We start from the raw sequence: 26971 nt of genomic DNA, 5'->3' as shown, positions 1-26971 counted from the left end.
CTCGGTGTCTGATGTCGTGACCCATATGCCTAAATATCTAAATACCTCCCGCCAGACCAGACCCCCACAGTGGGCCATTAGCTGTGGCTGTGGACCCGCGAGGACATGCCCCAGGGATTTACCCCAGTTGATGCGATATCCAGAGTACTCTCCGAACGAATGTAATATAGCCATCAATCTCTGAATAGATGCCTCCGGTCGCTGTACATACAGCAGAATGTCGTCGGCGTATAACGACACAAGTTCCTCCCAACCTCCTCCTAGGTCTATGCCCCACACCCCGGGGTCCGTCCGTATCCAGTGGGCCAAAGGTTCTAAGGCCAAGGCAAAGAGGGTCGGTGAAAGGGTGCAGCCCTGTCTCGTGCTGCGCCCCAACTGGAATTCCCTTGAAAGAGTCCTGTTGACACGGACCCTTGCAAGCGGTTCCGTGTATAGCAGTTTCACCCATGACCTGAATTGGTCCCCAAATCCCAGTTTCTCCAGGACTGCGTAGATGTACTGCCATTCCAAATTGTCAAAAGCCATGTGGGCATCGAGAGACAGTAAGGCCGCCGGCACCCCTGGGCATGCAAATACCTCCTGTAGAACACCAAACAGGCGCCTCAGATTGAGCCGCGTGCTTCTGTGGGGCACGAAGCCCGACTGATCTGGGTGGATCAAAGACTGGATAACCGCCCCTAATCTTATGGCCAGAATCTTCCCCAGGATCTTCGTTTCATAATTAAGGAGGGATATGGGCCTGTTGGAGCTGCATGCCCCCTGCGGTTTGCCGGCCTTATGAATAACCACAATGATTGCCGACCGCAGATCCCTCGGAAGCTGCCACACTTGCTTTGCCTCAGTGAACATACGTAATATGTGGGGTGCGGTTCTACTCGACACACACCCAAACGCCTCCGCCGGGAATCCATTGGGCCCCGGCGCCTTTCCGGTCTGCAAATCCCCCATGGCTTCTTCCACTTCTTTAACCGTAATCTCAGACTCTAATATGTCCGCCTCGTAATAGAGTGCAAATTATTCCACTATCTCCATGCTCGTGGTCCGCACGGTCCCTTCTGGCGTTTCTATCCCGGGCACCCAGTTACGGTCCCTATCTCGCTTCTCCAGCCAGGCTATCATTTTATTGGCTTTGTCCCCCAGGTCATACACCTGTCTCTGGGTGGCCAGGGCGCGCGACCTCGCCTGTTCAGTAAGGACATCCCTTAGCTCTTTTTCAAGGAGTTGCGCCCTATGTTGCCTGTCCTGTTCCTGGTCTTGGGTTTGCCCCCTTTCATGCTCTACGGCCTGGAGTTCCAATTCCAGCCTGTCGATTTGGGCGTTTTTGACCTTACGGCTACGCCCTACCTCCGCTTGTATAAAGTCCCTGGCGATGGTTTTATACGCTTCCCAGACTATCCCAGGGGAGCTAACTAAACCTACATTCTCAGCAAAGTATTGATCCACTCGCTCCCGGTACTTCTCTTGGAATTCCTGGTCCTTGAATAAGAATGTGTCAAGCCGGTGAGGGGCGCCCCATTCACGTTGTGGGCCTGTCAATTGCACACCCACCGGGGAGTGGTCAGAGATCCCTCTCGCTTTGTGGTGTCCGCCCCGAAAGAGGCCCATACAGCCCGTTTGTGTGAATAAATAATCAATCCGAGATCCCGGACCGTGGGCCGCGGATAAGTATGTATATTGCCTAACTTGTGGGTTGTGCGCGCATCATGGTAGTTTTAATCTTTGTTTTTTTCCAAACAGAACTAAGAGCCATAAGTACGAAAGGATTTAACATTTCTTAAAAGACCGAATCACGACTTGGGTCTATTAAGAAATGCTAAATTACTCAAACTGAAAAAATAAATAAATAAAGCGTACACTCATGAAAAAAAAAACTCCAAACAAAAAAAAAAGAAATGCTAAATTGCCTTTCCTTATGTACAAAGGCAGATAGCGAATCAAAAAATGTGATTTCAACCCAGTAGGTATCTCGGGCATATTATCAAGGGGGTTTATCTCCGCTTTTTTGGCTTTAAAAGCCAAAAAAGTGGAGATAAAATTATCTCCCTATTACCTAGCTGTCGCTAACACCAGTTAGCGACAGCTAGTAGGAGATAGCGACCATCTTGGGCCCCGCTTTGCATGTCAGTGATATTTATCACTAATGACATGCAAAGTGGGCGTGCCAAGATGTTAGCGACTTGAAACAGTCGCTAACATCGCTATCTCCTATTACCAACTTTTGGAGATATTCGCGCTAAGCGCGAATATCTCCAAAAGCTAACACCTGCCCTGAGCAGTTCTTAGCCATGTTATCCAATGGTAGGTGGATAACATGGCTAAGAGCATTAGCTCGGTAATGCATGAATATCGCTGACTTTTCAGCGATATTCATGCATTTCGGCCGATTTTTATCGCTTAGGAGATTAACCTTGATAATAGCAAGGTTCCTAAGCAATAAAAATCGCCGCAGCTCAGCGATAAATATATCGCCGCTAAACCAACATAGCGATAATTATCGCTAGTTGTTGGTATTATGCCCCCTCATTTTGCAATTCCCTAAATAGGAAATCGCAAATAGCGATTTCCTATTTGCGATTTCCTAAGCACACGTACAAAGCATTTCCTAAATGCAAAATGGGTTTTAGGAAATGCTATTACCTTCGACCCCAAGTTGATGGTAATCATGTGCAATTCTAAAAATGCACCCAATATTAAGCATGGGCGGAAAATCCGTTTCGCTCGCGGATTTTGCGGATTTTCGGTAAATTCGCAATCCGCGAGATTCGCGAATCTCCCGCAAAATCCGCAAATCCGCGAGCAGCGGATTTTGCTCGCACTGTTCGCGTGAGTTCGCGGCTTCCCAGTACAACTTCGCGCCCCGCGAATAAGTGCAAAATTGCAGAAATACGATTTTAGCAAAACTGAAACTACTTACCAGGTTCAAAAGTTCAGGCTCATCATTAGTAGCCATTTCCTGTAGTGCTTCCTGAGGGGCCCCTCCAGAGTTCAGTTGCCAGTTGCAACTATTATGTGACCCTGCTCTGAACCTCAGAATAGTTACACATATGCCACAAAGGTCCTGAATTACAGCTAAGGGAGACAAGCAGGAGCCAGGCTGGAGGTTCAAATCCATTAATCAGCCCCTAATTCATTATTGTCAGTTGGGGCAGGGCAGGTGTTGTAACTAATTTTGCAACAATGAAAGCACTTAGCAAGTTCAAAAGATCACTAATCAGGAAGCACTAAGGAAGCAGGTGCCAGCTAAAAAAATATTCTGTGACACATTAATCAGCCCCAAATTAATTCAGGTCACTTGAGGCAGGGAAGGTGTGCTTGTTGCCACAATAATGTACACTGACTGGACAACCAGAGGGTGCTGTGATGAAACAGAGGGTGGCATGGGTGGGCCAGAGGGTGGCATGAGTAGTCAGAGAGTGGCAGTGGTGACAGAGAGTGGCAGTGATGAAGAAGAGTGTCCCAAACAGGCTGGACACGTAGAAACAACAAGTTCGCGAAACTTGCGACCCGACAGGTAAGTTCGCAATTTGCGACATTGTACAAAACCCTCGCGAACTCGCAGAAACCCGCGCAAACACAAAAAAAAAAATCCGCAAATTCGCGAGAATTCGCGGATTTTGCGGATTGCGAGTTCGCAAATCCGCAAAATTCGCAAACGCGAGATTCGCAAAATTCGCCCATGCTTACCCAATATGAATTTTTGAAGTGCCTTGTAGCACACACACACCCCTAGGTCATTTGTGCGCTTTACATGTGCACTACTTTTTTGGGGGGTGCAAGGAGGGCGGCGTAAGGCCCATGGGCACTCTTGGTTTTGCATTACCTAATTTGTGATTTCCTATTAGGAAATAACAAATGTGGAAATGGAAAATTATTCATAACTATGGGCCACAGGAACGAATGGTTTAGCATTTCCTAAATAGCGATTTCCTAATAGCGATTCCTACTCTGTAGGAATCACTATTAGCAAACCTCTACTTTCGTACATTACATTTCACATTTCCTAAATAGTGATTTCTTGGAATTCGCTATTTAGGGAATGCAAAAGGGAAATTTCATTCATATGGCCCTAACACAATTGATGAAAATTATTTGTAAAATGAAAGCCTGGAGCTGGATGTATGTTGTGCTGTGGACATTCAGCAATGGCAGCCCTAAATGTGACATATCCTAGTCCTATAGAAAGGCATACTCAATGGTAAAAAAAATGCAGAGTGCGAAGTGCAATGCATAGTATTGCTGCGTAAAGATATTCATTACAAAGATGAGCAGGATAGAATAGGCATGGAAAATGAAATCTGGCATCACTCAGTGTGAAGGAGAGACCAAAGACTGATTGGGAATGAGTGCTCCACTGCTTTCTCCATCTAAAATAGCCTGAGTGTTCTTGCACAAGTTAGGTGTCCCTCAGTCTTTCCATCTCTCTGTTGTCCCTAAATCTGTCCGTCCGAACCCTGCCTATATGCACATACTTCTGTGTTGTCACTATATTGTGTGGAATGTATATGTGTGTGCTATGCTGTATGTAAGTACCAGTACATGTGTTGGATACTATTTGGAGTATATAGGTGAAGGTGATTGTGCACGCTGCATGTAGCCAGGTGGGTGGTCTGTGTGCCTGGGTACCAGCAGGTCTGCTGGCTTGCTTGCCCTGGTGGCTTTATAGGCCTGGTGATCTGAGTGCAAAGTTGCAGATATAGCTGGTGTTACATGAATGCTACTGTACCTACCTACACTGATTTGTGCACACACAATATATGTATACTTGCAGCTATGTCTGAATGTGTGCATGTATCTGTAATCTGTCAATGTACGTACGAATGTTATGTGTTCTAGAATACATGAACCATACAAGAAGCAAACCTACTGGCTTTACCAATGCCTATTTCAGTTCTGTAAGCAAAGCTGAGTTTAGGAACAGCCAATTGGATTTGTAACAGTTCCAGTCTCGGCACATGGAGTGGAGGCAAGTGACTATGGGGGGGGGGGGGGGGGGGGGGTGTCTGAGAGAAAAAACAGATGCTTTAAGAATACTTTTAATTTTCCAAACCTGGAAGCCATACTTAAGCACATCGCAGTCCATGGCATTGTTTACGTGTTGCTCAGTACGCGTTTTTTACATCTTTTTGGGCTTTCTCTGGACCTCCTGTTATGCCTGCCTATTCCCAGGCTTTGCGTATTGTGATTTACAAAAACGTCCAGTACTCGTCAACGTCAAGACATGCTAAGCACTTGATGTATCTTTCCAAGGTCTAAAAACATATTTTTCACACTTCTAGCCCGGGGCTGAAAATTATTGGCGTCTGAAGACTCCAACATCAGAATCTCAAGGACAGTGTTTACTTCTAGGCACTCTAGCATGAAAGAGGGCTCTGTGAAATACCTGCATGCCCGAGCCAAGAGTTCTTCTGTCAGGTGCCCGTTATTAAAATTAAGAACAGCCGCCTGGCAGACAGCTCGTCATTTTGAAGATGAGAGAACACGAGAGATCCATTTAATTAAGTGCTGGCAGCCACCTATCCTCCCTGTTTGCGTGCTCACCAGTGCTCAAAAATTCTCAGGGGCTTATTTACAAGAGTCTTGCGCCACCGGTACGTCACTTTTTCCCATATTAAAAGTGACGCAACGGCTGCGCAAGGGGCTTGTAAATAAGCCCATCTGTTTTTTGTTCCAGCGGCCATTTTAAGTTCATTTTTGAACTGCGGGTGGCTAAACAGCTGCGCATCTGAAAGGATGATGTTTCCTTTTTTCATTTCAGCCCAGAACAATAACTGCCTGTTATCCCCGCGTCAACAAGACCGGCTACAAAAAAAACATTTAATTTAAGATTTCTCACTTTTCGTATCCTTCCTATTCCGCATGTCATGCCATCTGCATTTCGAAAAACAAACACGTCGTTCTTGCATTCTGACTGTTACAATTTCAAAAATAATCGTTGAAAAAATTGAGAATTTATAACTTTGAAAAAAAAGAAAATATTTTGAAAGCCTGACACAGCAGTCGTCTGCGTGAACTATTCAGCAGCTTGATTTTTGTTTTAATACATTAATTTTAGGGGCATATTATCAAGGAATGGCGTTATAATTATCGCCGCTTTAGCGGCAGAAAACTGCCGCTAAAGCGGCGATAATGGGCTTGACAAGGGTGCCTGCGTTGCAAGGAATGATTGTTTATGTGCAGGAAGATGTCCCTTAATAATAGCAATAATGTGTTTTTGCTCTTTCTATGTGTGCTGCAGGTTGCAGCACACTTAGAAAAAGCAAAAACGAGGAGAAATAAAAGCATTTCTCTTCGTGCGCTAATCTAACAACTGCGCTTGCATGGTGTTAGTTTTTAGCGCTGACACAGATTTACACCTCCTTGTAAATCTGGGACAGCTTCAAAAAGCAATGGGTTTTGCAGTGGAATGCCCACAGCAACACCCGTTGCATGCCCCTTTGCAGCAGAGGACTGCGGCAGAAATGCGCATATTTACAAGGTGGTGTTATAGCCACGCTAAGTGGCTTAGCACAACCTTGCAAATATTGAAAATGGCGCTACGCCACGAGAGCGTCAAAATAAGTGACGTTCCAGTGGCGATTGGGGCTTGTAAATATGTCCCATAGTTTTTTTCATCGTGAAGTAAGCATGATTCAACAAACACTACAAAAACCTCTTAAAGTACCCATAGTTTGCCACTAGAGAAACTTCTGCCCTAGTATCACGGGACTGTCACAAAAAAATACATGCAAGTCTCATTTCTGTTGTCACTTTTGAAGAAAGTCCAGCAAGAAACGCAATTCCACACAAAAGGCATGTGAGTCTTCAGCACAACACAGATTCAGAATCTTCATGAGAAGAAGCTAAGCAAGGCATGTACTCACACAAAAAATGTCATTGAGTCACCAGATCCTAAGCACTCAAAAAAACACATGTCTAACACATGTAAGTAGTAGTAAAGTAGGAACTTTGCAGAGATTGCAATCAAGTTCAACAGTTCCTTGTCTGTAAATGACAAAGTTGTCTTTGAAATAATTATGAGCAGGTCACCACTATCATAGTATATAAGCACATGAGTGACACCTAGGGAAAGAGTAGTGATGCGCTCAAGGAAATGTCAGACAGGTTGGCCGTCAAAGGTGGGTAGAAGGGGCATTATTCCCCAGTCCCAAGCTTGAGCCGCAAAATGTGTTTCTAGATATTGAAGTAAGGTTGTCCTCTTTATTAATGATGATGCATCTAACACTAGATGGCACCAGATGCCAGAGATACTGTCTTTCCTCTGTACATTTTTAAAATTCAGAAACAGGTGCTCATTGTATGTGGTGCCCCACATGTAACGTTTGATCCAGGCCCACAAACTCTTCTGACATATTTGGGTTGTGTAAATGAGCTGCACACTGAAAAAGTCATAGCTTTTGGGGTGCTCATAAACATTAGCAAAGCCGTTACCACACTTACCTGCACTCCTAAACCTTCATCAAGTGCACAAGACAGGCCCACTGTTTTACAAGGTGGGAGTGAAACATAACCATCACATGCAAAATTAAGTGGCATGAGAAAAACAAAAAGAAAAATATGCACTCCCATGGCAAAGGGGCGAAAGCAGCATGCCACTGGTGATATGAAAATCCATGGGCGTAGCTTCTGTGGGGTTGTCTCGGGTGTTACAACCCCCAAAAATGCATTTCCTGGTAAATAGTTGGGTACAGGTATTTTCAGTCAGGTATGGTAAGGTGTCTCAGATTGCACCTGGAATTTTTACATACACTAAGACAAAAATGCACACACACTCTCCCTCTCTGTTTTAAACTTCTTAAAAAATTTTGGTTATTTTACAAAATATTGTTTTCTCTCACTTCGCAAGCAACGTCACCGAGATTTTTCCTTGCTTGTGCTCGCCACGGTCTACTTGGCGAATGAGTGAGAAAAAATCCACCTCCTGGTGGGATTTCTCAACACGGGCAGTTGGATTTCTCAATGCAAGTGGTTGCAGCAGGTGGCAACCACTCGCTTTGAGAAGCCTTCGATTCGCGTTGAGAAAGCTGCCGCTCGAGCAGAAAATAGACTCAAGCAGCAGAAAGGTAGCTGCACCCTCTCTCGCTGTGCATGGTGCAGTTCGTGATGATTTTACAGGGCGGGACAAACACGGGGCGCTCAAAATCCAACGGAATAGCATGACATTATGCACTCTGCTTCTCACAGCTGAGTTTTTTTGTCACTTTGCGGAGTTCCGCATAGCGGAGCTCCACCCAGGCTTACCGTTAGTCCTTCTCTTGCATCCTGCTGGTCGTATAATGTATTTTAACATTATAAGCCAGCGGGATTCTTGGAAAATCTGAAGCTCACTTCCCACCCAATATTACTGACCAAGCTATGCCGCTGTGAAAGTCATTACCTTGCCTCACATAGGCTAGTCACTTCTGTCCATCAAAGCTGCAAATAACTATTTTGGATAACTGTACTGTGTGGTGGATGCCTGTGATGGTGTTGGGCATCGTAACAAAGAGCAAGTTTTGTGGAATTCTACAGATGTTTTTTGGTGACATCAGTCTTTTCTGTGACTGCTTCTGCACAGTTCTTCTGGCTCAACAAATACTTTTCAATCTAACAGGAGTTTGATTTTCATGTATTTATTTATTTTCTTGATTAGTTAGTACATTAGATATGCTGTCTTATGTAGCGCTAACATGGCCAAGGACGATACAGCGCTTCACAATGAGAACACTACTTCATTAAATACATTTATAGGCACTCACATTCTAACAGCTTTGAAACAGTTGTCTTTGTTCACTAGACATTGAGTTCTGCATGACACACACAGACGCAAAGCATTATATAAAAGTTTCATTCGTACCATGTGAACTCTGACAAAGATGTTGTCTTCAAGAGTGAGAAACGGAACAGTGGTCCACATGTCCTCGAAATCCTTGTCCTTGTACAGCATCATCGATACCGAGAAGTTCCCATCTTCTGTGTTTAGAGTGATGGTTCTGTTGACAAAATCAGACGTGTTTATCCTTTTAGATATCAGGCCATTAACTGGAATTAATAATTATATCTTAAGAGTCAAGTGCTTCATTTCTGCAGGTGGTTGCAAGTGGTGGGCAGTCAATGTTGGGATTTTTCATAATCAGACTATGACACAGAGCAAGAGAGAGAGAGAAGGGCAGAAATGTAAGTAGCAATAAAAAACAACATGAAAGAGTGAGATACAGAGACAGGAAGTGTAGGATGGTGGAAAAAAAGAGCCACGAGCAGCAATCAAGACTAGGCAGCCTTCTAATTCACAACCGAGGTGATCTGGCAATGCCGGTGTCAGGCTTCTGTGAAAAACTGTAGAAACCTCCACTTATTTATTTATTTACAAATGAATGACTGGAACCCCTACTTGACTGTTCAAGTGTGGGTTTCTGCCTTACAATGGCAGGCAAATGCAAATATACCTTGTATTTTATTGCAAAATAGCCATACGGTTTATTATGTTATGGTTAGAAAAGGCATGGGGCCTGGTTGGCAAAGCAAACTTACACTTTAGAGTAATTTACACTTTTGAGTACATTTTTTACTTTTTGTCTATTCACAAAATCAGAGTGAAAATTTACTTCAAAGGTATAACTTACATTTTTCTACCAAATTAACGGGGCTGGGGTTATGCACTTCTGAGTAAGTTTACTAATTTATGGCTATTCACAAACAGTGTAACACTGATTTTGTGAACAGAAAAAAAGTAGGAAACATACTCAAAAGTGGAAATTACTCAAAAGTGTAAGCTAACTTCGTGAATCAGGACCATAAAATATCACTATGTTACTATTGTTTCAAGTGGCCATTCTCAAGATGATGCCTTAGACAAATTCAGCTGCTTGATGCTCACCACCTATGCCCTAGTGGCTCCGATACTTCTTAATGCCTATTAAATCATGTGTTCTATGGCACGGCATTCTCTGAACAAATTAATCCTATGAATCAAAGTGGAATGTGATATACACAGTGTTAGGAGTGGCCCTTTCTAGGGTGCTTTCCCGCAACCTTTTGCCTTTGTACCTCCTGGTTTGCTGCTGATCTACGTGCTAGCCTTAGGACTTTGAGTGCTTGGACACTGCCCTTCCGTGCTAAAGCGCTTTGCTTGTCATATACATACAGGTGATTGCTATATATATATATGATTGGCTGATTTGAGTTAGCTGTAAGTACCTTGTCCAGTAGTAAGACATATACCTATGGCATGTACTCAAATTCTACTCTGTGGGCCTGCAGTACTGGTTGTGCCACCAACGGAGGTAACTCTTCAAACATAACACAGGCTTGCCATGGCAGGGCCTGTGTGTGCAGGTTACTGTTACTCCGCTTTGAATTTAAAAGCTACTTGCTAAAGTCCGGCATGTCTCTCGCTACATCTGAGTACTCCCTGGGGGCAGGGTGCAATGTAGAGAAGAGGGAGGGCGTGTGCACTACATGACCTAGTAGTAAATAACATCGGATGGTGTGTTCAGTAGTGTGTGGCCTACTTCTCGCATTGATTGACATGAAGGATCCGTGGAAAGGCTATTGAGCTGTATTTCCTATGGAAGAGTATTAGTATGGTGTCTGGTATCGCTGGATTAGAATTGGCAAATCCTCTCCGGTCGTGAGAGTGTATTTCACAGTATTTATATGGAAATGCCATTTTGGGGAAAGTGATACAAAAGGGGATGATGGACGGAGCATTTGAGCAAATCAAACACTCACCCCCAGTCAACTGATCTGGGTTTGATCCATCACCATTCTTCAGCTCACTCTGCCACCCCAGTTCAAACATGGCCCTATGCAAATCAGTATGACCCTGTGCCTCATGGGAACAGTCCAACCCGAACTGCCAAGCCATCCACCATTTTCAAAATTTAAGCCTAGAAGCTGACCTTACCTGATATCAACACTGATCCTGTTGTCCCCATTAGGCTGCTGCACCATGTAATTAATAGGATACCGACAAGCAAACGTGATATTGATGTACGATCTTGTGACAATATCGGAGGAGTTGCTGTGTATTGTGTTTATAAACACAATATGTGAGTCATCTGAGGCCTGAATAAAAAAAAAAATAAACATTTGATCACTTCTGAGAAGCAACAATTGAAATTACATTTTGGGTTACATAATAGCAGTTCGGACATGAAAATTAAATACATGTTTGGGACGAGCAATGGGGCATATTACCAAGAGCCTTATCACTGCTTTAGCGAGAATTCCCGCTAAAGCGGCGATAATTTTATCCCCCTAACACCAGTTAGCGACAGCTAGTAGGAGATAGCGATCATCTTGGGGCCCGCTTTGCATGTCAGCAATATTTATCGCTAATGACATGCAAAGTGGCCGTGCCAAGATGTTAGCGACTGTAAACAGTCGCTAACATCGCTATCTCCTATTACCTACAATGGCGTACCTTTGGAAATATTCGCGCTAAGCGCGAATATCTACAAAAGCTAACACCTGCCCAGAGCAGTTCTTAGCCATGTTATCCAATGGTAGGTGGATAACATGGCTAAGAGCATTAGCTCGGTAATGCATGAATATCGCTGACTTTTCAGCAACATTCATGCATTTCGGACGATTTTTATCGCTTTTGAGATAAACCTTGATAATAGCAAGGTTTATCTGCGATAAAAATCGGCGGAGCTCGGCGATAATAATATTGCCGCTAACAGTGTTAAGCGATGATTATCTCTTGGTATTAGGCCCCAGTGTTATTTTGTCGTAAAGACGAAAAAGCTTTATCTCAAAGTTCAGTCCTAAGCAAGGACATACTGAGTAAACATGGGACAGTTGCAAAACGGAGGGTAAATCAGTTTTGCCCCAATGGAGCTAACCAATTTAGTCTCTATTACTTAAAAATGTTGGCACAAGTACTACCTTATTTAGGGTTGAGCAACTTTCACATGTGCACAATGGCCATCGCGTACAGTGACAAAACTCTGTCCTACTTTGGGAGTTCCCATTCAGAAAACATAAAACTTTGTCTAGAGGGCGCATGCCTCATTACCCTCACTTAGCACAAGACTTCAGATCCCCGGCTGGCAAGTAAAATAAATGTATTTATGTGCAAGAATCACTTTGATAGATGGGGACGGATGATACCCATTTGGACAGGAAGGATAACCCCCTCCTAACTTCTTCTTCCTCCTCCGTTATTTCTTCCCAGGGCTATCTGGACGCAATGGCCAAGACTTCCGACCTGTACAGCTCCTGGAAGTTATATCTGGTTTTCCCGCTCGTAGAAAGGGGCTACTGGAATGCATTGTGGGAAAGGAGCATTCCCAGCAACCCCTTGAAGGAACCTTGGACCTCATCTGATTTTCTGGACCTTGCCAACTTAGAGACTGTGATAGGCTTAGGGACATGGCCCACCTGCCAGACCTTAGCTAATAAGCTTGTTGAACACCTCTTGGACCTCTAATAAAAGAGAGGGACCCCAGCAGCCAAAGGGGTAGGGTTCCAGAAGAGAGTAAGTCAGATACAGTGTCCCCTTTGGACAAATTACAAACAAGAAGATACACATTCAACACTCATCAAACAGAATTATTTCAATCCATCCAGTTTCGCAAGGGCGTAGATGATGCAAAAATAGTCAGAAATTAAAAACGTGTACAATTTATTATAGCATTTGTGAAAAAGCAAACTTACAGTAAAATGATTGTGCACTTATCCTAACACAACAAAAAAAATAATTTACACAGATAATAACACAGTGGGAATAAGACATAGAAAATGTTTCTAATTAAAATAGAAAAGGACACACTAGTCAGACTTAATTAAATCAGACTCCAAATTTGTATAAATATCTTTGAGATGGAGAAGTTATATAGTCCCAAGACTTAGCGTGTCACAATTCAGAATGGCATTGACGCGTTTCGGTTTTGGCAACTTGATTACAAGCCAACACCTTCTTCAGGATTAAAATATAAATTCCCACATTTTACGGCATATCTGCAACTGAAAAATGTACAATATAAGATACACCATAATCAACTCATAATTGCATCATCATCTAAAAAATGCTGTGGATTGTATTTTTTCACACGTGTGTCAACTATGTGACCACGTGTCAAATGAGTTCCGCAGTGCCCCAGGCTTTTGTGGGCATGCATACACTAGCATGGACTGTAGAGCCATAGCTCCATTGCGATGTGTAGTGTTTCCGAACAGAGACGTGTCTTCAGCGCATGCTCTACAATTGGACTAGTAATAGCATTGGATGCGCATGTGCGCATATTCATTCGGTCTTTAACGACACCCCCCCCCCCGTTTATACGGGGACTGTCTGTAACCGAGGTGCCCCCTCTGCGCATGCTCCGGTTTTGAGACCACAATCACTGACGAGTGGTCCTACGCCGAGAGGTACAGACGGAGAGGTGAGTGTTCGCGTTACATGGCGGCCTTGTACGTTTGTTTGGTTTGTTTTTGCTTTTGGGCCCCTAATAGTTGGGTTAGTTGGCGTCTATACATTCACACGCTGAGATAAGGTTTTTTCACCTGAAATACAATCTGTTAATGCTACCCCTTAAGCTATACTTAGAGACTACCTCTAGGTTCATTACAGGCACTAGCAAGTTACCAGCATATGCTGAAGCATCAAGGGAATTAAGTTATTTATTTTTCTTAGTTTCTGATGACTTAAATAACACCCCCAGCATGAATAATAAGATAGCCATCTTGTTGACATCTCAACAACACCATGCAGGATGGAGCTTTTTCAACATTAACGCATTCTGTTTGTCAGTTAAGAATTTCTTTCCACTTAGCACTTGATGCTACACCTACCTTTTTCTCCATGGCAGAGTGATCACTGTGGGCAATTTACAATCAAGTTTCATGCACACGTTAACACACACCAATGGTTTAAGACACCGATCAGGTCTCTGACTGTGTCTTTTATATGTATTTTTTTCTGTGCACAGAGCGGGGACTCATTCTCCGAGCTGTTGCCGGGCGAGGTGAGGTTATATTCCCACACATAGTTGGGTAAGTCCATTTGTTTGTTTAATTTACTAACAGAATTGTTGTGGTTTACCCTCAGGGCAACCGTTATCATTGTATTGGCCGTCAGAGGTATGACTGGCTTAGCTGAGTCTTTTAGATTTTCACTTTATTATAAAATAGTCGTGTCCAGGACTGTTTGTCTCCTGGAATCTATCATGCACATTGATATAACAACAAGTTGTTGTGTTTCTCTGTTCTTTTTTTGCAGGGATTGTATCCTCTATTACCACACAGCTCAAGAGGATACGGTAGGATGGTCCAATTGACCACATTTGCTAGACTTATTTTAGTCTTATAGTTCACTTGTTACGCACCACAAATCAGAGTGTATCTTTGCAGTAGCACTTACATAGTCGTGGCCCTGAAAAATGCCGGTGTACTTTCACCCTATGGCAGAAACATGTTGGCTTTATTGACCACCTAGCAAAGTAGACAGTGATTTTGTCACACTGTTTTTCACCCTTTTTAACGTGACGTCCAGGTGAATACTAATAAAAGGATTCTTCTTTTGCCTTGACCGTCATTTTAACATCACTCACTTAATTTTCACTGCACTGTACCAGCACCGCCAGTGGCGAGGACACTTTCATTCTCTGAACCATAGCCGTGTGATATCCAGCCAATACATCTGGGCACGGATACACCGGCCTGGCTCTAGACGTCCTAAATGACGAGGCTCCGCCACGAGGGTGGGCTGATAGGACTTTCATCCAATCCTTAGTGTCCTTTCGACCACTTGGGGGCTGGTTCAGGGCATGGCCAAGTTGTAGTTTTTTCTGTTAGAACCTAGAGGACTTAGCTTAGCTCCAGACCTTCAAGTTTTTTATTGTTCTTTATAGTTGCATGGTTCTTCCCATTCAACTCCCATGGATTTTGACCCATTACTGGTAGACCTGGGAATGCGCCAAAATGCTAAGCCTTCTCAGGGGAGGCATAAAGAGAAGAAATATTTCTATTTCTCCTCATTTCTTCCTCTTCTGCAGCACAAATAGATAGAGGAATATGCCACAGTGGATTGTTTTTGTGCAGGAAACCCTTGCACCATGGGGCAAGTGTGCCTGCGTTGACGCTAGGCAGCCCACTGTGCACCAGCACTGGGGAAAGGACAAGAATGCACCTTATTGGGATAAATAGGGTGCATTTCTGCCCTTTCCCTGTAGTGCAGGGCTGAAAGGTGACTTGCTGCGCTGCACTCCATTACTTGCTCATAAATAGGCCCCTCTGTATAAATGATGCTGTTTTGTTTTAAAATTTGTATCCAATGTTAAAAAAATATGAGGTTAACAATAGGTTTATCGCTTTCTTGCAAAATATGTCCGTCTTGGCAAGAGGCTGCTGATCCTTCATAATAGTGTGTTGTGATCAGGGTGAGTTAGCAATTTGTATGTGTTTACGAATATTTTGCAACCATTCCAACATTCTAGGAACTGCGTTGCCACTGTGCTGTGTTTTCACTTTCAGGGCTGTTTCAATGTTCAGGATCACTTTGTATTTTGTGTGCTTTCTATTATTATATCCTCGTTTTACCTGTAAATATTTTTATATACTTTGAGACAATGTGTCCTCACAAATCTGATTGTCCATGCACATCTGCAGGTTCAAATCTTATTAATCTGCACAAACACAGGAGCATTCAATGTCGTATACTGTGAAACTACGACTACAAAACAGAAAGGAAATCGCAATACACTTCATCTCACCTAACATGTAAAACAAGCATTTGAAATGCAATAGGTCTCACATTTATGATAGTTTGAGCTATTGGCATTGTAAATTACAATGGGCCACATGTAGATAGCCAAATACCGGTCGGTAATGGCCGAAAATCGGTAAATTTGCCGTTACCGACCGGTATTTTGCTTTTTCCAATGTAGATGGGTATAAATAAGGATTTGGTAATTTACCGATTCGGTAATTTAAGGAATCGGTAAATTACAGAATCCTTAAAATACCGAATCGGTAAATTACCGAATCCTCAATGTAGGGAGCACTCAAGTGAGTGCATTTGTGATTTGAGGATTCGTTATTTACCACCAACTACAAGTTGGTGGTAAATATCGAAAACCATTCAAAAAGCAAATTTGTGCTTTTTGAAAAGTGCGATGTGGCAGACATACATGCCCTTAGGGCATGTATGTGTGCCACATGTGCACACATTCACGATTCAGGGGTGCAACAGGGTGTCAATGTGACACCCTGCCATCCTTGAATATGTTTCCCCTATTACCGATTCGGTATTTACCGAATCGGTAATAGTGAATGGGAATTACCAAATCGGTAAATACCAAATCGGTAATACCGAATATTACCGATTCTGTAAAATGTACCGAATTTTTATCTACATACTATTTACCGATTCTGAAATACCGAATCGGTAAAATTCGGTATTTTAGCATCGGTAAATAGGGATTACCTACATATGGCCCAATGTGTTTTATTAATGTTTTGTTTTTAAAACAGATAAATAAAAGGCATTGTCATTTAGAATGCCAATAGCTTAAACTCATGCAAATGCAAGACCTATTGCATTGCAAATGCATGCTATGAAAATAAAAAAGCGTGAGGAGAGAGCGTGTCCTGCCTGCAAAAGCAGGCAGGACAAAGCTATTTGAGAAAATAGTGCTCAGAGGGTGTAATTAAAGCCTACCAAGCAAAAACACACGTAACAGGATGTGTACCCATGGGAGGTTGCAAAATGAGACAAGGCCATACTAAGGAGGGACTATCAAGCCTTTTGAACAATGAACAGCCACAGTTTACAGTGGACAATGGCACAAGTCAATGACAAATGTGGGCGGAGAGCGGGCGGAGCTTCAAGTCCCTACCTCAATATAGCATGCCTCGCAGAGCAGCGCATGCGCTGCCCAGGTTCAATCTAAAAAGGGTTACTTGTTCAATACAGTGAAAAAAAACTCAACACGCCCACCGAGTCGTTTCTTGGATGAAGAATACGGTGTGTGGAGATTGGAGAGGGGCCTGGGAAATAATAATATGATACCTATCCTCTAATTTGAAGAAACTTCACAACACATGAGTTGACCCTGAATACGCAGCAAAACATTTGTACACCCACACTTGCCCTATCACATGGGTATGAAGTCAGATCTGGTTTGATCATGCATTAACTATCCCCTTCAGAAGGAGTTTTCTTAGACATTGACTTTTTTATTGTCACTCTTTTCATGCTCACTTCTTGACCATAGATGCTCTTCAGCCAGCTTCGGGTGGGTGAAAACAAATGGCTTCCCCCTTGCTTGGATTCTGATTCTAGCAGAAAATGGTAGGAAACCTCTGGTCCTAAAGAAAACATCTCCTTTTCTATTCGCTACAAATCCTGACGTCACATTATATTTTTTGGCTGACGGGTTATCTGTCTCCGTTGTGACGGACTAACCTGTCCACCGAGATCTAAACCAGACACACGGTGACTTCTATTCACAGAGAGGAATTCTGCAGTTCTAGGAATACACATAATTTAAGCTTCCCTTGCATAACTGCCACTTCAGACTCTTCATACTCAAATTCCCTTTCCCTTTGGGCTCCTCCACATAAAGATGTATGCGGGTAGACCTTACCTAAGCCTTTTTATTTTACTCTTTAGGTGGGCTTGTTACTAGACCTCATTGACAGTGAATTCCCATTTCCTGTGCTCAAATTTTTGTGGACCAATGCTGGGTCACCACCTGTTATGCTTCCTCGCCTCGACCCCAGCTGCGAGTTCACTGCCACTCCTCGGTGTCACTACAACTACTTACCACTAGGGTTTTCCACAGTGGCTGGCTCTCCCTCTAGGAATTCCTTGCAGGCCTATCGGCCCATGGTTCTATCACTAGAGAAAGAGCCATCAATTACTCCCACAATCTTCAGCCAGGACGTTCCACTGAGAGTGTCACCATATTGAAGTCTCAACATCCCACTTTACTGGCTGGATACGAAGGTCATGCCAAAGTCACTAGCCTGCTGAAGAGGTAACACAGCCAGACACGCGTCCCTGGCAGAAATGAGTAGCTCAAAGGATAGAGCCACCAAAGAAGCTCTGTAGGTTGGCAGCAATATTGGTTGGGGTTGGCTCCCCACCAGACATTCACCTCTTTACTAAACATGTGATAATTATGTTGTACTGTTGCCTAACTCAGCCTACAGAAACTCTCTTGACTAGGTCTTGACTGCTCATTAACATCTACCTGTAGAGACAAGAATGCTTAAGAGGCCAACTTTCCACTGCATGTCAAGTGTCTACAGTCTTACGTGGTGGGGAACATGAACACTCTCACCTTTGATAGTGTTTGTTGGTCCATACAACTGCTAGAGCCAGCTAAAATGTATCATATTGCCATTTCTATGACCTTGTAGCACTTACAGCCATTGGGGGAGCCTTTCCGCATGGTTCTTACTGTTCTAGCTGTGCAAAGTTGTAATAGTTATCTTTTTTTAGTCTGTGTAACAATAGTTGTGTTCTCTGTAGTACTTAGTAATGGTTCTTTGAGTCAACTCGAGTCTTTGAGTTGTGTGTTTTGCATTTGAGTGAGTGTGCTGTGAGAGTTTATGTGTTTCTATCATTGTGTAGAGGTGAATGGTGTTATTAGGGGACATCTCATAACCAACAATATGGGTATGACACCGTGTGAATAAGGTTGAGGGTGAACTATGAACAATTTCTATTGTTTCCATGAGTGCTGGTATATGTGCTGGCATGTGTGAAGAGTAATTGTACTCTGATCTCTCGCCCCTACTTTTTTCACAATATCTCTTGAGAACGCATGCAGGATCACCCATGGAGGCTTGTCCACCAGCAGTTTTTCATATGGCACCTATTACCATAGCAGACCTCCTTTGTAAAATCATGAATTATGTGATTCTATCCAGAATCTATCCGCACTGTTGGAAACAAACCACGATTAGGCCGCTCTTAAAAAAAACTAACCTAGATCCAGGGTACTGTAAGAATTATTGTCCCATATCTTGGCTTCCAGTTCCAGCAAAAATTTTGGAACTGCATCTCAATAAGCAGCTGATGGAAACGGCAGAACACAATCATGGCTTAATGATTCTCAATTTGGATTTAGGAAACACCATGGGACGGAAACAGCTTTAATATCTGCCACTGATTATATCAGACGTACCGTGGATGAAGGACAGAGGGTGGTGCTGATTCTCTTGGATCTGTCAGCAGCATTTGATACCATCTATCCTATTTTGCTGCAGGATAGACACCAGTGTCTTGGTGTTTCTTATCAAGCACTAGCCCTCCTGTCCTCAATCCTGACAGCGAGATCCCAAAGGGTGAATGTAAAGGATTTTTACTCGGATTCCTTTGATCTACCTTTTGGAGTTCCGCAAGGATCTTCTCTGAGCCCCACTCGTCTTAATCTATATGTGGCACCTATAGCAACCGTGATTCACTCATCTGCACTGGAGGTAGTGTCATATGCAGATGACACACAGATCATGGTTACTATCCGCAAAGGCTCATGCTCAACATCAGAAAACATTCTTGGGTGCATGACAAAAGTGGCAGAATGGATGTCTGCTAACCTCTTAAAACTTAATGGGGAGAAAACAGAAGTAATGATATTTGGTTCAGGGACATCAAAGTGGAACAGCAAGTGTTGGCCTCAATCCTAAGGATGCTGTCCTGTCCCGACCAAGAAGGCTAAGAACCTTGGAGTTCTGAAGGATATTGAACTTAACTTTAATGTTCAAACAAACCATACCATCTCTACGTGCACCTGGCTCCTAAGGATGCTAAAACTAATCTTCCTTTTCAGTCAACGCCCAGCAGGAATACAGGTAGCTCTGGCCTTGGTAATGTCCAGACTTGATAACTGCAACTCATTATACCTGGCTTCCAATAAGAGTGTGCTGCGGAATGCACTGGCAAGACTTGTTCTGGACATTTCCAAGAGACACTCGGCCAGGATGGGACTAGAATCCCTGCACTGGCTCTCCTTTGAAAGACTTACTTGCTTCAAGTCACTCTGCATGGTACATAAATCACTGTACCTTTCCTACCCATCCAGGTTAAAAACTATGTTTAGTTGGCACTCCCCCAGTAGACCCCTTCGATCTTCGCTTCAATTGCAAATGGTGGTACCAAGAACCAAAAAGAGGAAATGGGGGATAGAGCATTCTCATGGCAGCTAGCAAACTTTGGAATTCCCTCCCTCTCGCACTTAGGTGTATTCCACTTCTTTTACCATTCAGAAAAGCTCTTAAGACCTGGCTTTTCTCAGCCTGGCAGAAATCCGAGCTACTTTTCTCTTCATCCTTCTTCCGGACAGTCGGTCTCTAGCGCCTTGATGCCTTGGGCGATTGTCGCGCTTTACAAATTCCAAAAATACCGAGGAACATTGCTTTGCCAATGAATGGAAAAACATTTGTATAATGTGATCAGCTGCTTCCAATGGAAGCGTTCCAGCGCTTGAGTTTAGCAATGCAAACTAACACTACTACACCTCCCTAAAAAGAAAGGTCTTTACGCCAGATTTAAATAATGATTCCAAGTGGGTATCTTGCAACATTTTCTCAGCAGTGAGTTCCACAGCTTGGCTGCTAATAAGAAGAAGGACTGCACTCCCAATCTAGTTTTGCGGACCCTGTGGATTCATAGAAAAGTCAACCCATGAACCACGCACGAAACCTCACCATCATACTGGACTCCTCGCTCACTATTAAGCGCCAGATCATGCCATCTCCTCATCATGCTTCCACACTCTCCGCCTGCTGTGAAACGCCTGCAGATGGATCCCCACTGAGGCCATAAAGATGGTCGCCCACACACTCATCAACAGCAGACTCGACTAAGGCAATTCACTCTAAGCAGGCGTCACCCAGAAACTCCTCAGGAAACTACAGAACGTTCCAAACAGCGCAGCCAGAATGGCCCTCAACATCCCCCGCCGTAGCACATCACCAAACACCTGCAGTAACTCCAGTGGCTCCCAGTCAACAAGAGTCACCTTCAAGCTCCTCATACACATTTAAAAAGCCCTCCACGACGCCGGATCAGCATACCTGAACCACCGCCTCTCGTTCCACCTACCCACCAGACACCTCGGCTCTGCCATCTGGCCCTTGCCACTGCCCCTCTGATACACAAGACAAGGGCCAGAGTAAGAGCCTTGCCTCTCCACCTCAGGCTATCCCTGTCGCTGACCCAATTCAGGAAGGAGCTCAAGACCTGCCTCTTCGATTGAACTTCAGTGCCCAGTCGCATTAGCAGCCCCCCCACCCCAGGGCTTTGAGACCCTCACGGGTGAGTAGTCACGCTCGACAAATACTGATTGATTGATTGATTGAACCATATGAGTTTGGTAATATGTGCTCTCAGCTCTCATCCTAAAGAGATATTGTTGGGACTACAATAAAAAAAAACGCGAATCACTTACGAAACTATGCACTATAAAATCATACCTGATATTTCTCCTTCCACGTTTGAAAGGAAAGAAAATTGCATGAGTGACAAGTCCTTTCTATCATGCCTTCAGGATGGTGCAAAAACCGTAACTCTTAGAATTGAGTTGCTTCACCTCCTGGAAGATATCTCTCGTTTAGAAGACCTCGCTCACGGGCATCATTCTAGCAGCTTTCCTATGTAGCCGCTCTTTTGTCCAGAGGTACTGAGCCTCCTCCGAGACGCCTTGTTCCCTTTATTGACCAGGATCATTGTTGCTCAAGCAGCCATACTTCAAACATCTTGAACTCGTTTTAATAGTCAGCCATAATTTTGTACCTCTTTAAGTTCATTTAGACAACAAAGGCTCTGAGTCTTGCCTGCATGTTTCAATAAACCAAGCCTTTGAAACGCAAAGAACAAAGCAAGCAGAGTGCTACCCGAGCCTCCATTTCGATGTCTTCAAACAGAAAGAAAAGAAAGACATTGTTCAGACCCACGACAGAGGATGACGCCGGGGCAAAGACCAGGGTAATAAATGTGCCCATATGACAACAAAAAGCTGAGGCTATGAAGTCCGGCTATTCAGACAGCGTGGAATGTCTAGAACCACATTTCCATATGAATCCATGGATTTCGCTTTTAAGACTTTTGAGAAGCTCCAAAGCAAAGTTATATTTGAAGTGAACACAGGAGAACAAACAGCAAAGGCATGGATTCCTATAGGTCCTGAAAATGGAACAAAAGTGGCAGTAAATTGTAAAATCCCCAGTGATGCTTTCGGATGTCGTGTTCACATCACAACATGCCTTTCTATTCTCCTTCGCTCCTCTGTCTCTTTAATAGTATTTCTAGAGGTGTATTAAGTCTATGATAACCACGTTTGTTCATCTGAAAGTTTTGCATTTTGTGTCCTCGCGTGAACTTAATTCTGTTCCGCTGCCCACGCCATCTTGATGTCAATAAGGTGGAATTGCAATGGTCTTTCTAGTGAACATTCTCTGAAGGATTGCTGTCATTTTTCAAAGAGCTTGAAATATATGGACTAAACATGTCAACTTGAAAAAAGCTTCCATGGGACAGGTTTTTTTTTTTTTTTTTTGCTTTTGAAGGTGTTTTGGAGAGAATCTTCATTGTTACAACATGAAGGGCATCTACAGAAACGCTAGGGACAGACTGGACTTGTGGACTAGATGCAATTCTTGCAAACCTGAAGATATTTGATATTCACTGCTGGCATTGTGAGCAGTCTACACTGATGTGAAGTACATTATGCCACATGTGACCTCCATGCAGCATGATCATTATAGCCACATCCTAAATTATCCAAGGTGTGAGAATCATCTCCAGTATAAGTTCTTCATGAATGTGTCAATGAATTTCTGGTAACCTTCATTACTCCCCCTGCATTACTTACTTGTCGCAACACGTACAATATGAGTACATACCCCCGCCCGCCCCCAGGCACCATACTACCTAGCCAAAAGCGGATAAATACCTCCCATATACTCCTCTACAGCAGAAACCACCTGATTCCCTGGCTTGGCCTTGCTCTGAGTTTCCAAAGTTGTGAGTTTACAGATATTTTTAATTTTTAGCTGCAGCACTCGAAACAATTATATCTGTATGTGGTAGGCCTATGTAGAATGGGATTGCTACCCAGAGTGAGGGTCTGTGGTCTGGAGCACACACCAGTCCTTGCCAGAACATGACTACTATCAGCACACTGGGCTGTGGAGGACCAACAGTGAGGACAGCAACTGATTATACTTGATGGGAAGCCCTTTTTACATGTTGTCTACACAGAGAGAGTTGCCTTCTGGTTTCTCCTGTTTACCGTTCTCTGCCAGTCCTCTACAACTAGCACCATGCTCAACATGGATGACACATGCAGGTTGAGACTGTGCATGTGCAGTAGGAGAGGCATGTGTGCCTTGTGACTAACACCACTCACAAATCCGCTTTGGATCTTCTGATCATGGATGGTCTACAAGATGAAGGTTGAAGGAAGCCCGCCTCAGAGCAATGTAAATTTCCCGGCTTCTCCTACATATTCCTGAGCTAATTTGAAATGGACCAGACTCTGGTGTGGATGACGGAAGAAAAAGGGCCTGTTTGCAGTGCAGGGACAGTACTTGCTCCTTCTGATTCCATTTTTCTCCAGAAGTGTTACCCCCAACAAGTTCTGAGGTTGCTTAATGAGGAAGGATTTCCCTCTTTTGTGCCTTTTTTTGTGCCTTACTGACAGGGAGCTCCCAGCCCCACCCCTCCTTTGTCCCAAAACCAGAGGACAAGGAGCGTAGCTTGACCAGTTTGGTAACAATGAATACAAAGTCAGAAAACACCTAAAACCGTGCCAGAGAAGGGCCTATGGAACCCACAATCCTTTTCAGAAAACTGAGTTAAATATAGGGCAGAACTCCCCAGTCATTGTGTCAGGGTTGCGGGTCACTGAGTGCCAACTTCCCTTGCCAGGTTCCAGTGCAGGAATCTGGAAGTTTGTCCACCTGATAGAAAGAGTGGCATTGAAACCCTCAATAAGGAACAAATGCACCGACTATTGAGCAAAGATTTCGCAAGTGCTATTACAAGAAGGAAACGCTGCCTAGAAGAGGAAGAGCGCAAGGGCCTGAACAAGAACTGAAGTTGAGGCCACTGTGCCCAGGGAAGGATTTGCACCACCAGGATGTATTGTTAGTTCTTGTGGCACTCGTTCTCCTTCCAGGGTGCCCAGGAGCAGGGTGATGTGCTCCACAGATTTATGCTTGCATGTGCACATGGAGTAAGAGATCCCCTTACACAGTTTACAAACATATGCAATAAAGTTGCTGATGAGGTCTCGCGTGACTATGAAGGGCAAACTTGACCATAATATGTCCTGGTCGCCTTGGCATGAAGAAGATCAACACCACTGTCAAAAGTTTCATCTCAAGACAACAAAATGCTTCAGATGGACTGGCCCTGCGAAGGATCTCAGCCACATTCAGTGGTGTCATACCCATCCCCGACAAGACCACCGCTGTGATAAGGAACGTTTTCTTTGTTTTGTTTGGGTGCATGGCTTAAAAGTTTGAGCTGGCCGGAGAACCACATGAAAAAAATGCCCTTGTACCGGCTGGAGCGAGCAGAGTGTGGTTAGCCCCTTTGTGTCTATGTGTTCCACCTTCCAGATTTGGAGGCATGTGCCTGTACACAATAGTAGGAACCGAAGACGAAGAAAGATTCATTTGAGCCTCCCCTTGTGCTTTATGTGCAATGAACACCAGACAAAGTGTGGCAACCCCAACCCAGGCTGATCAGGAACAGGCAAACCTCGGTAGTGAGTTTTTAAAGGTACAGTGCATATATGAGATATTCCAGGGACTGGATCAGAGACTGGAACTATTGATGCAGTAATCTCGAACCAACTGTACCACTAACAGATTGGTATTACATACAACCGTAGAGAAGTGTCTGGAGATTGCAGTCTATCGTTCCCTAGGGCAATTTACCCCTTCTCTGAGAAAACCTTTGGCTACTCTTCCATGCTACCCAGAGAGTCAACTGTTAAAGGGGTGCGCTTCCTTTTCGTCATAGGCTCCAACAGTAAGTTAAGCCTCGGTTTTCGTGAAAACGTTCTAACCGTATATTTGTTCCATTCTTTACGATGTAAAAACAGCAAAAATTTACAAACAGCAAAATCTCAGTTGGTTCGATTTTTGCCATGGAGTGAACATCTCAGTATAATGTCTATTTGAGCAAAACCTTTGCTTGCACCATTGCCTGCTTTACAAGCAGCAAACTTTTCCTAAGAAGGAAAACCTGAGTTTGGAAATGTACATCAGTGGAAGGAGGGGCCTTGTTAAACAATGTAACAATGCAGCCACTCGATCTTGAGATGTGAATGAGGCACAGAAGACATTTTTGTTGCAATAGGTTGCGATATGATGTAGTCACTTCCTGTAAGTGTGGCTCCTTCTGAAAAGACGCATGAGGACTGTAAGCGCATTGCGTTAACTGTGACATCTATGTACTCCATTTCTCCTGGGGCCCCTGCAGGTGAGAGCGGTGCGGCCAGGTTGGGGGGATTCGACAAAAGACCACAAGGTAAATTAAATTTAAAAAAAAAATTCCATCACCTGTCAAAATAGCCCCATCAGGCCACACTGCCCCACCGCTCTTACCTGCACAGTCCACGGTTGGGCCCAAGTTATTTTCATGTCTCTTACCAGGTGGTCCAACGGGGCTGCATGAATTGTCCATCACCCTATTGCCCTATCGAAGGCAGGTTTAAAAAAAGCTGGGGACTCTGCCCATTGTAGTAGCGAAGGAGCCAAATAATCCAGTTCTACCCCCTTTGAATTCCACAGACAGCAGAGCACACTCATCTGCAGGAGAACTCACTGCACAGACTACTCTGATTGGAAGGAGAAATACCCTGGCTTCATGGACAGAGAAGGAGAACTGGTTGCCTGCTCTGGATAGGGCTTCCAAGAGAAAGATCTTCCCACTGTGTTGTCAGGGGGTCTGCTGACCTCACTGTAATCTACAAATGAGGAGGAAGCAGAGGGGTAGGTTTCAAATGATTGTAAAGCCCATGATTCTTGAAGTCAAAAAGACCACCCAGCTCTGTCAGAGGATATTACAAGTGTTCAGCAGAAAGCAAGACTCGAGGTACTCCATGTAACGGCTGAGACTCAATACAGTATAAACAGACATCACAACTGCAATGAAGACTGTATGTCCTGCTACAACTGCCGTTTGTATACACATCACACTTTACAAACACCGGAAATATGCATCTATACACTGAAATAGGAATCAAACAATGAAATTCATAAGTACCAAAAAGCACCAAAACTCACCAAAGACATACCCCCAGATGCATCAACCATCCATTTTGCGATTCCTTATTAGCGAAGAATAAGGAATCGCTAATAAGGAATAACAAAATGCTATGCAAGAAGAAATCTCTTTAAAAATAGTGTTTTCTTAAAATTCCTTAATTGCGACTCGCAATTAAGGAATACCTCCCCATTCATTCCTATGGGCCTAAAGGCCCATAGGAATGAATGGGAAGACATTGTCAATTTGCGAATCGCAATTAGCGAATCGCTAAATGAGAATGCGATTTTAAGGGTGCAGGGGTGTCCAAAGGACACCCTGTTGCACGCCTAAAATTGATCTGTGCACATATGTTGCACACACACATGCCCTTAGGGCATGTGTGTGCGCAACATGAAACTTTGAAAAATGCACTTTAGTGCATTTTTCAAAGTTTTTGCAAATTACCATGATGTTGAACTTCATGGTAATTTGCGAGCCCTATTAGCGAAATCGCTATTTTTTAAACTTTAATGCATCGCATTTAAGGAATCTCAATTTGAGATTCCTTAAATGCAAGTAATCGCAATTTAGCGAATTCTTAATTTGCGATTTTTGCATTGCATCCCAAAGGCAAAAATACCGGTCTCAAAGGGGCAGATTCTGAGAATCTGCCCCTTTGCGAGCTGTTTTTAGCTTCATCCATCTGGACCATAGTCACAAAACTCGGAACCCGAGTTGCACTTTATATATACTCACACAATCACTAACCAATTGCGA

At 43.7% G+C, this 26971-nt stretch overlaps 1 protein-coding gene across 1 annotated transcript in view; it reads right to left on the bottom strand.

Moving 5' to 3' along the window:
• LOC147708599 (alpha-tectorin-like) overlaps nt 1–26971 on the bottom strand; it is a 230198-nt gene that overhangs the window by 84824 nt on the left and 118403 nt on the right. The window contains exons 4-5 of the mRNA XM_086925366.1: nt 10883–11043; nt 8834–8969 (exon numbers count right to left, since the gene is read on the bottom strand). Coding sequence (XP_086781492.1) covers nt 8834–8969; nt 10883–11043 — 297 coding nt within the window. The remainder of the gene's footprint in view (nt 1–8833; nt 8970–10882; nt 11044–26971) is intronic.

The sequence above is a fragment of the Lissotriton vulgaris genome, chromosome 6 (genome assembly GCF_964263255.1).
Source record: "Lissotriton vulgaris chromosome 6, aLisVul1.2, whole genome shotgun sequence".
Classification (NCBI taxonomy): domain Eukaryota; kingdom Metazoa; phylum Chordata; class Amphibia; order Caudata; family Salamandridae; genus Lissotriton; species Lissotriton vulgaris.
This window is presented reverse-complemented; position numbering and strand designations above follow the sequence as displayed.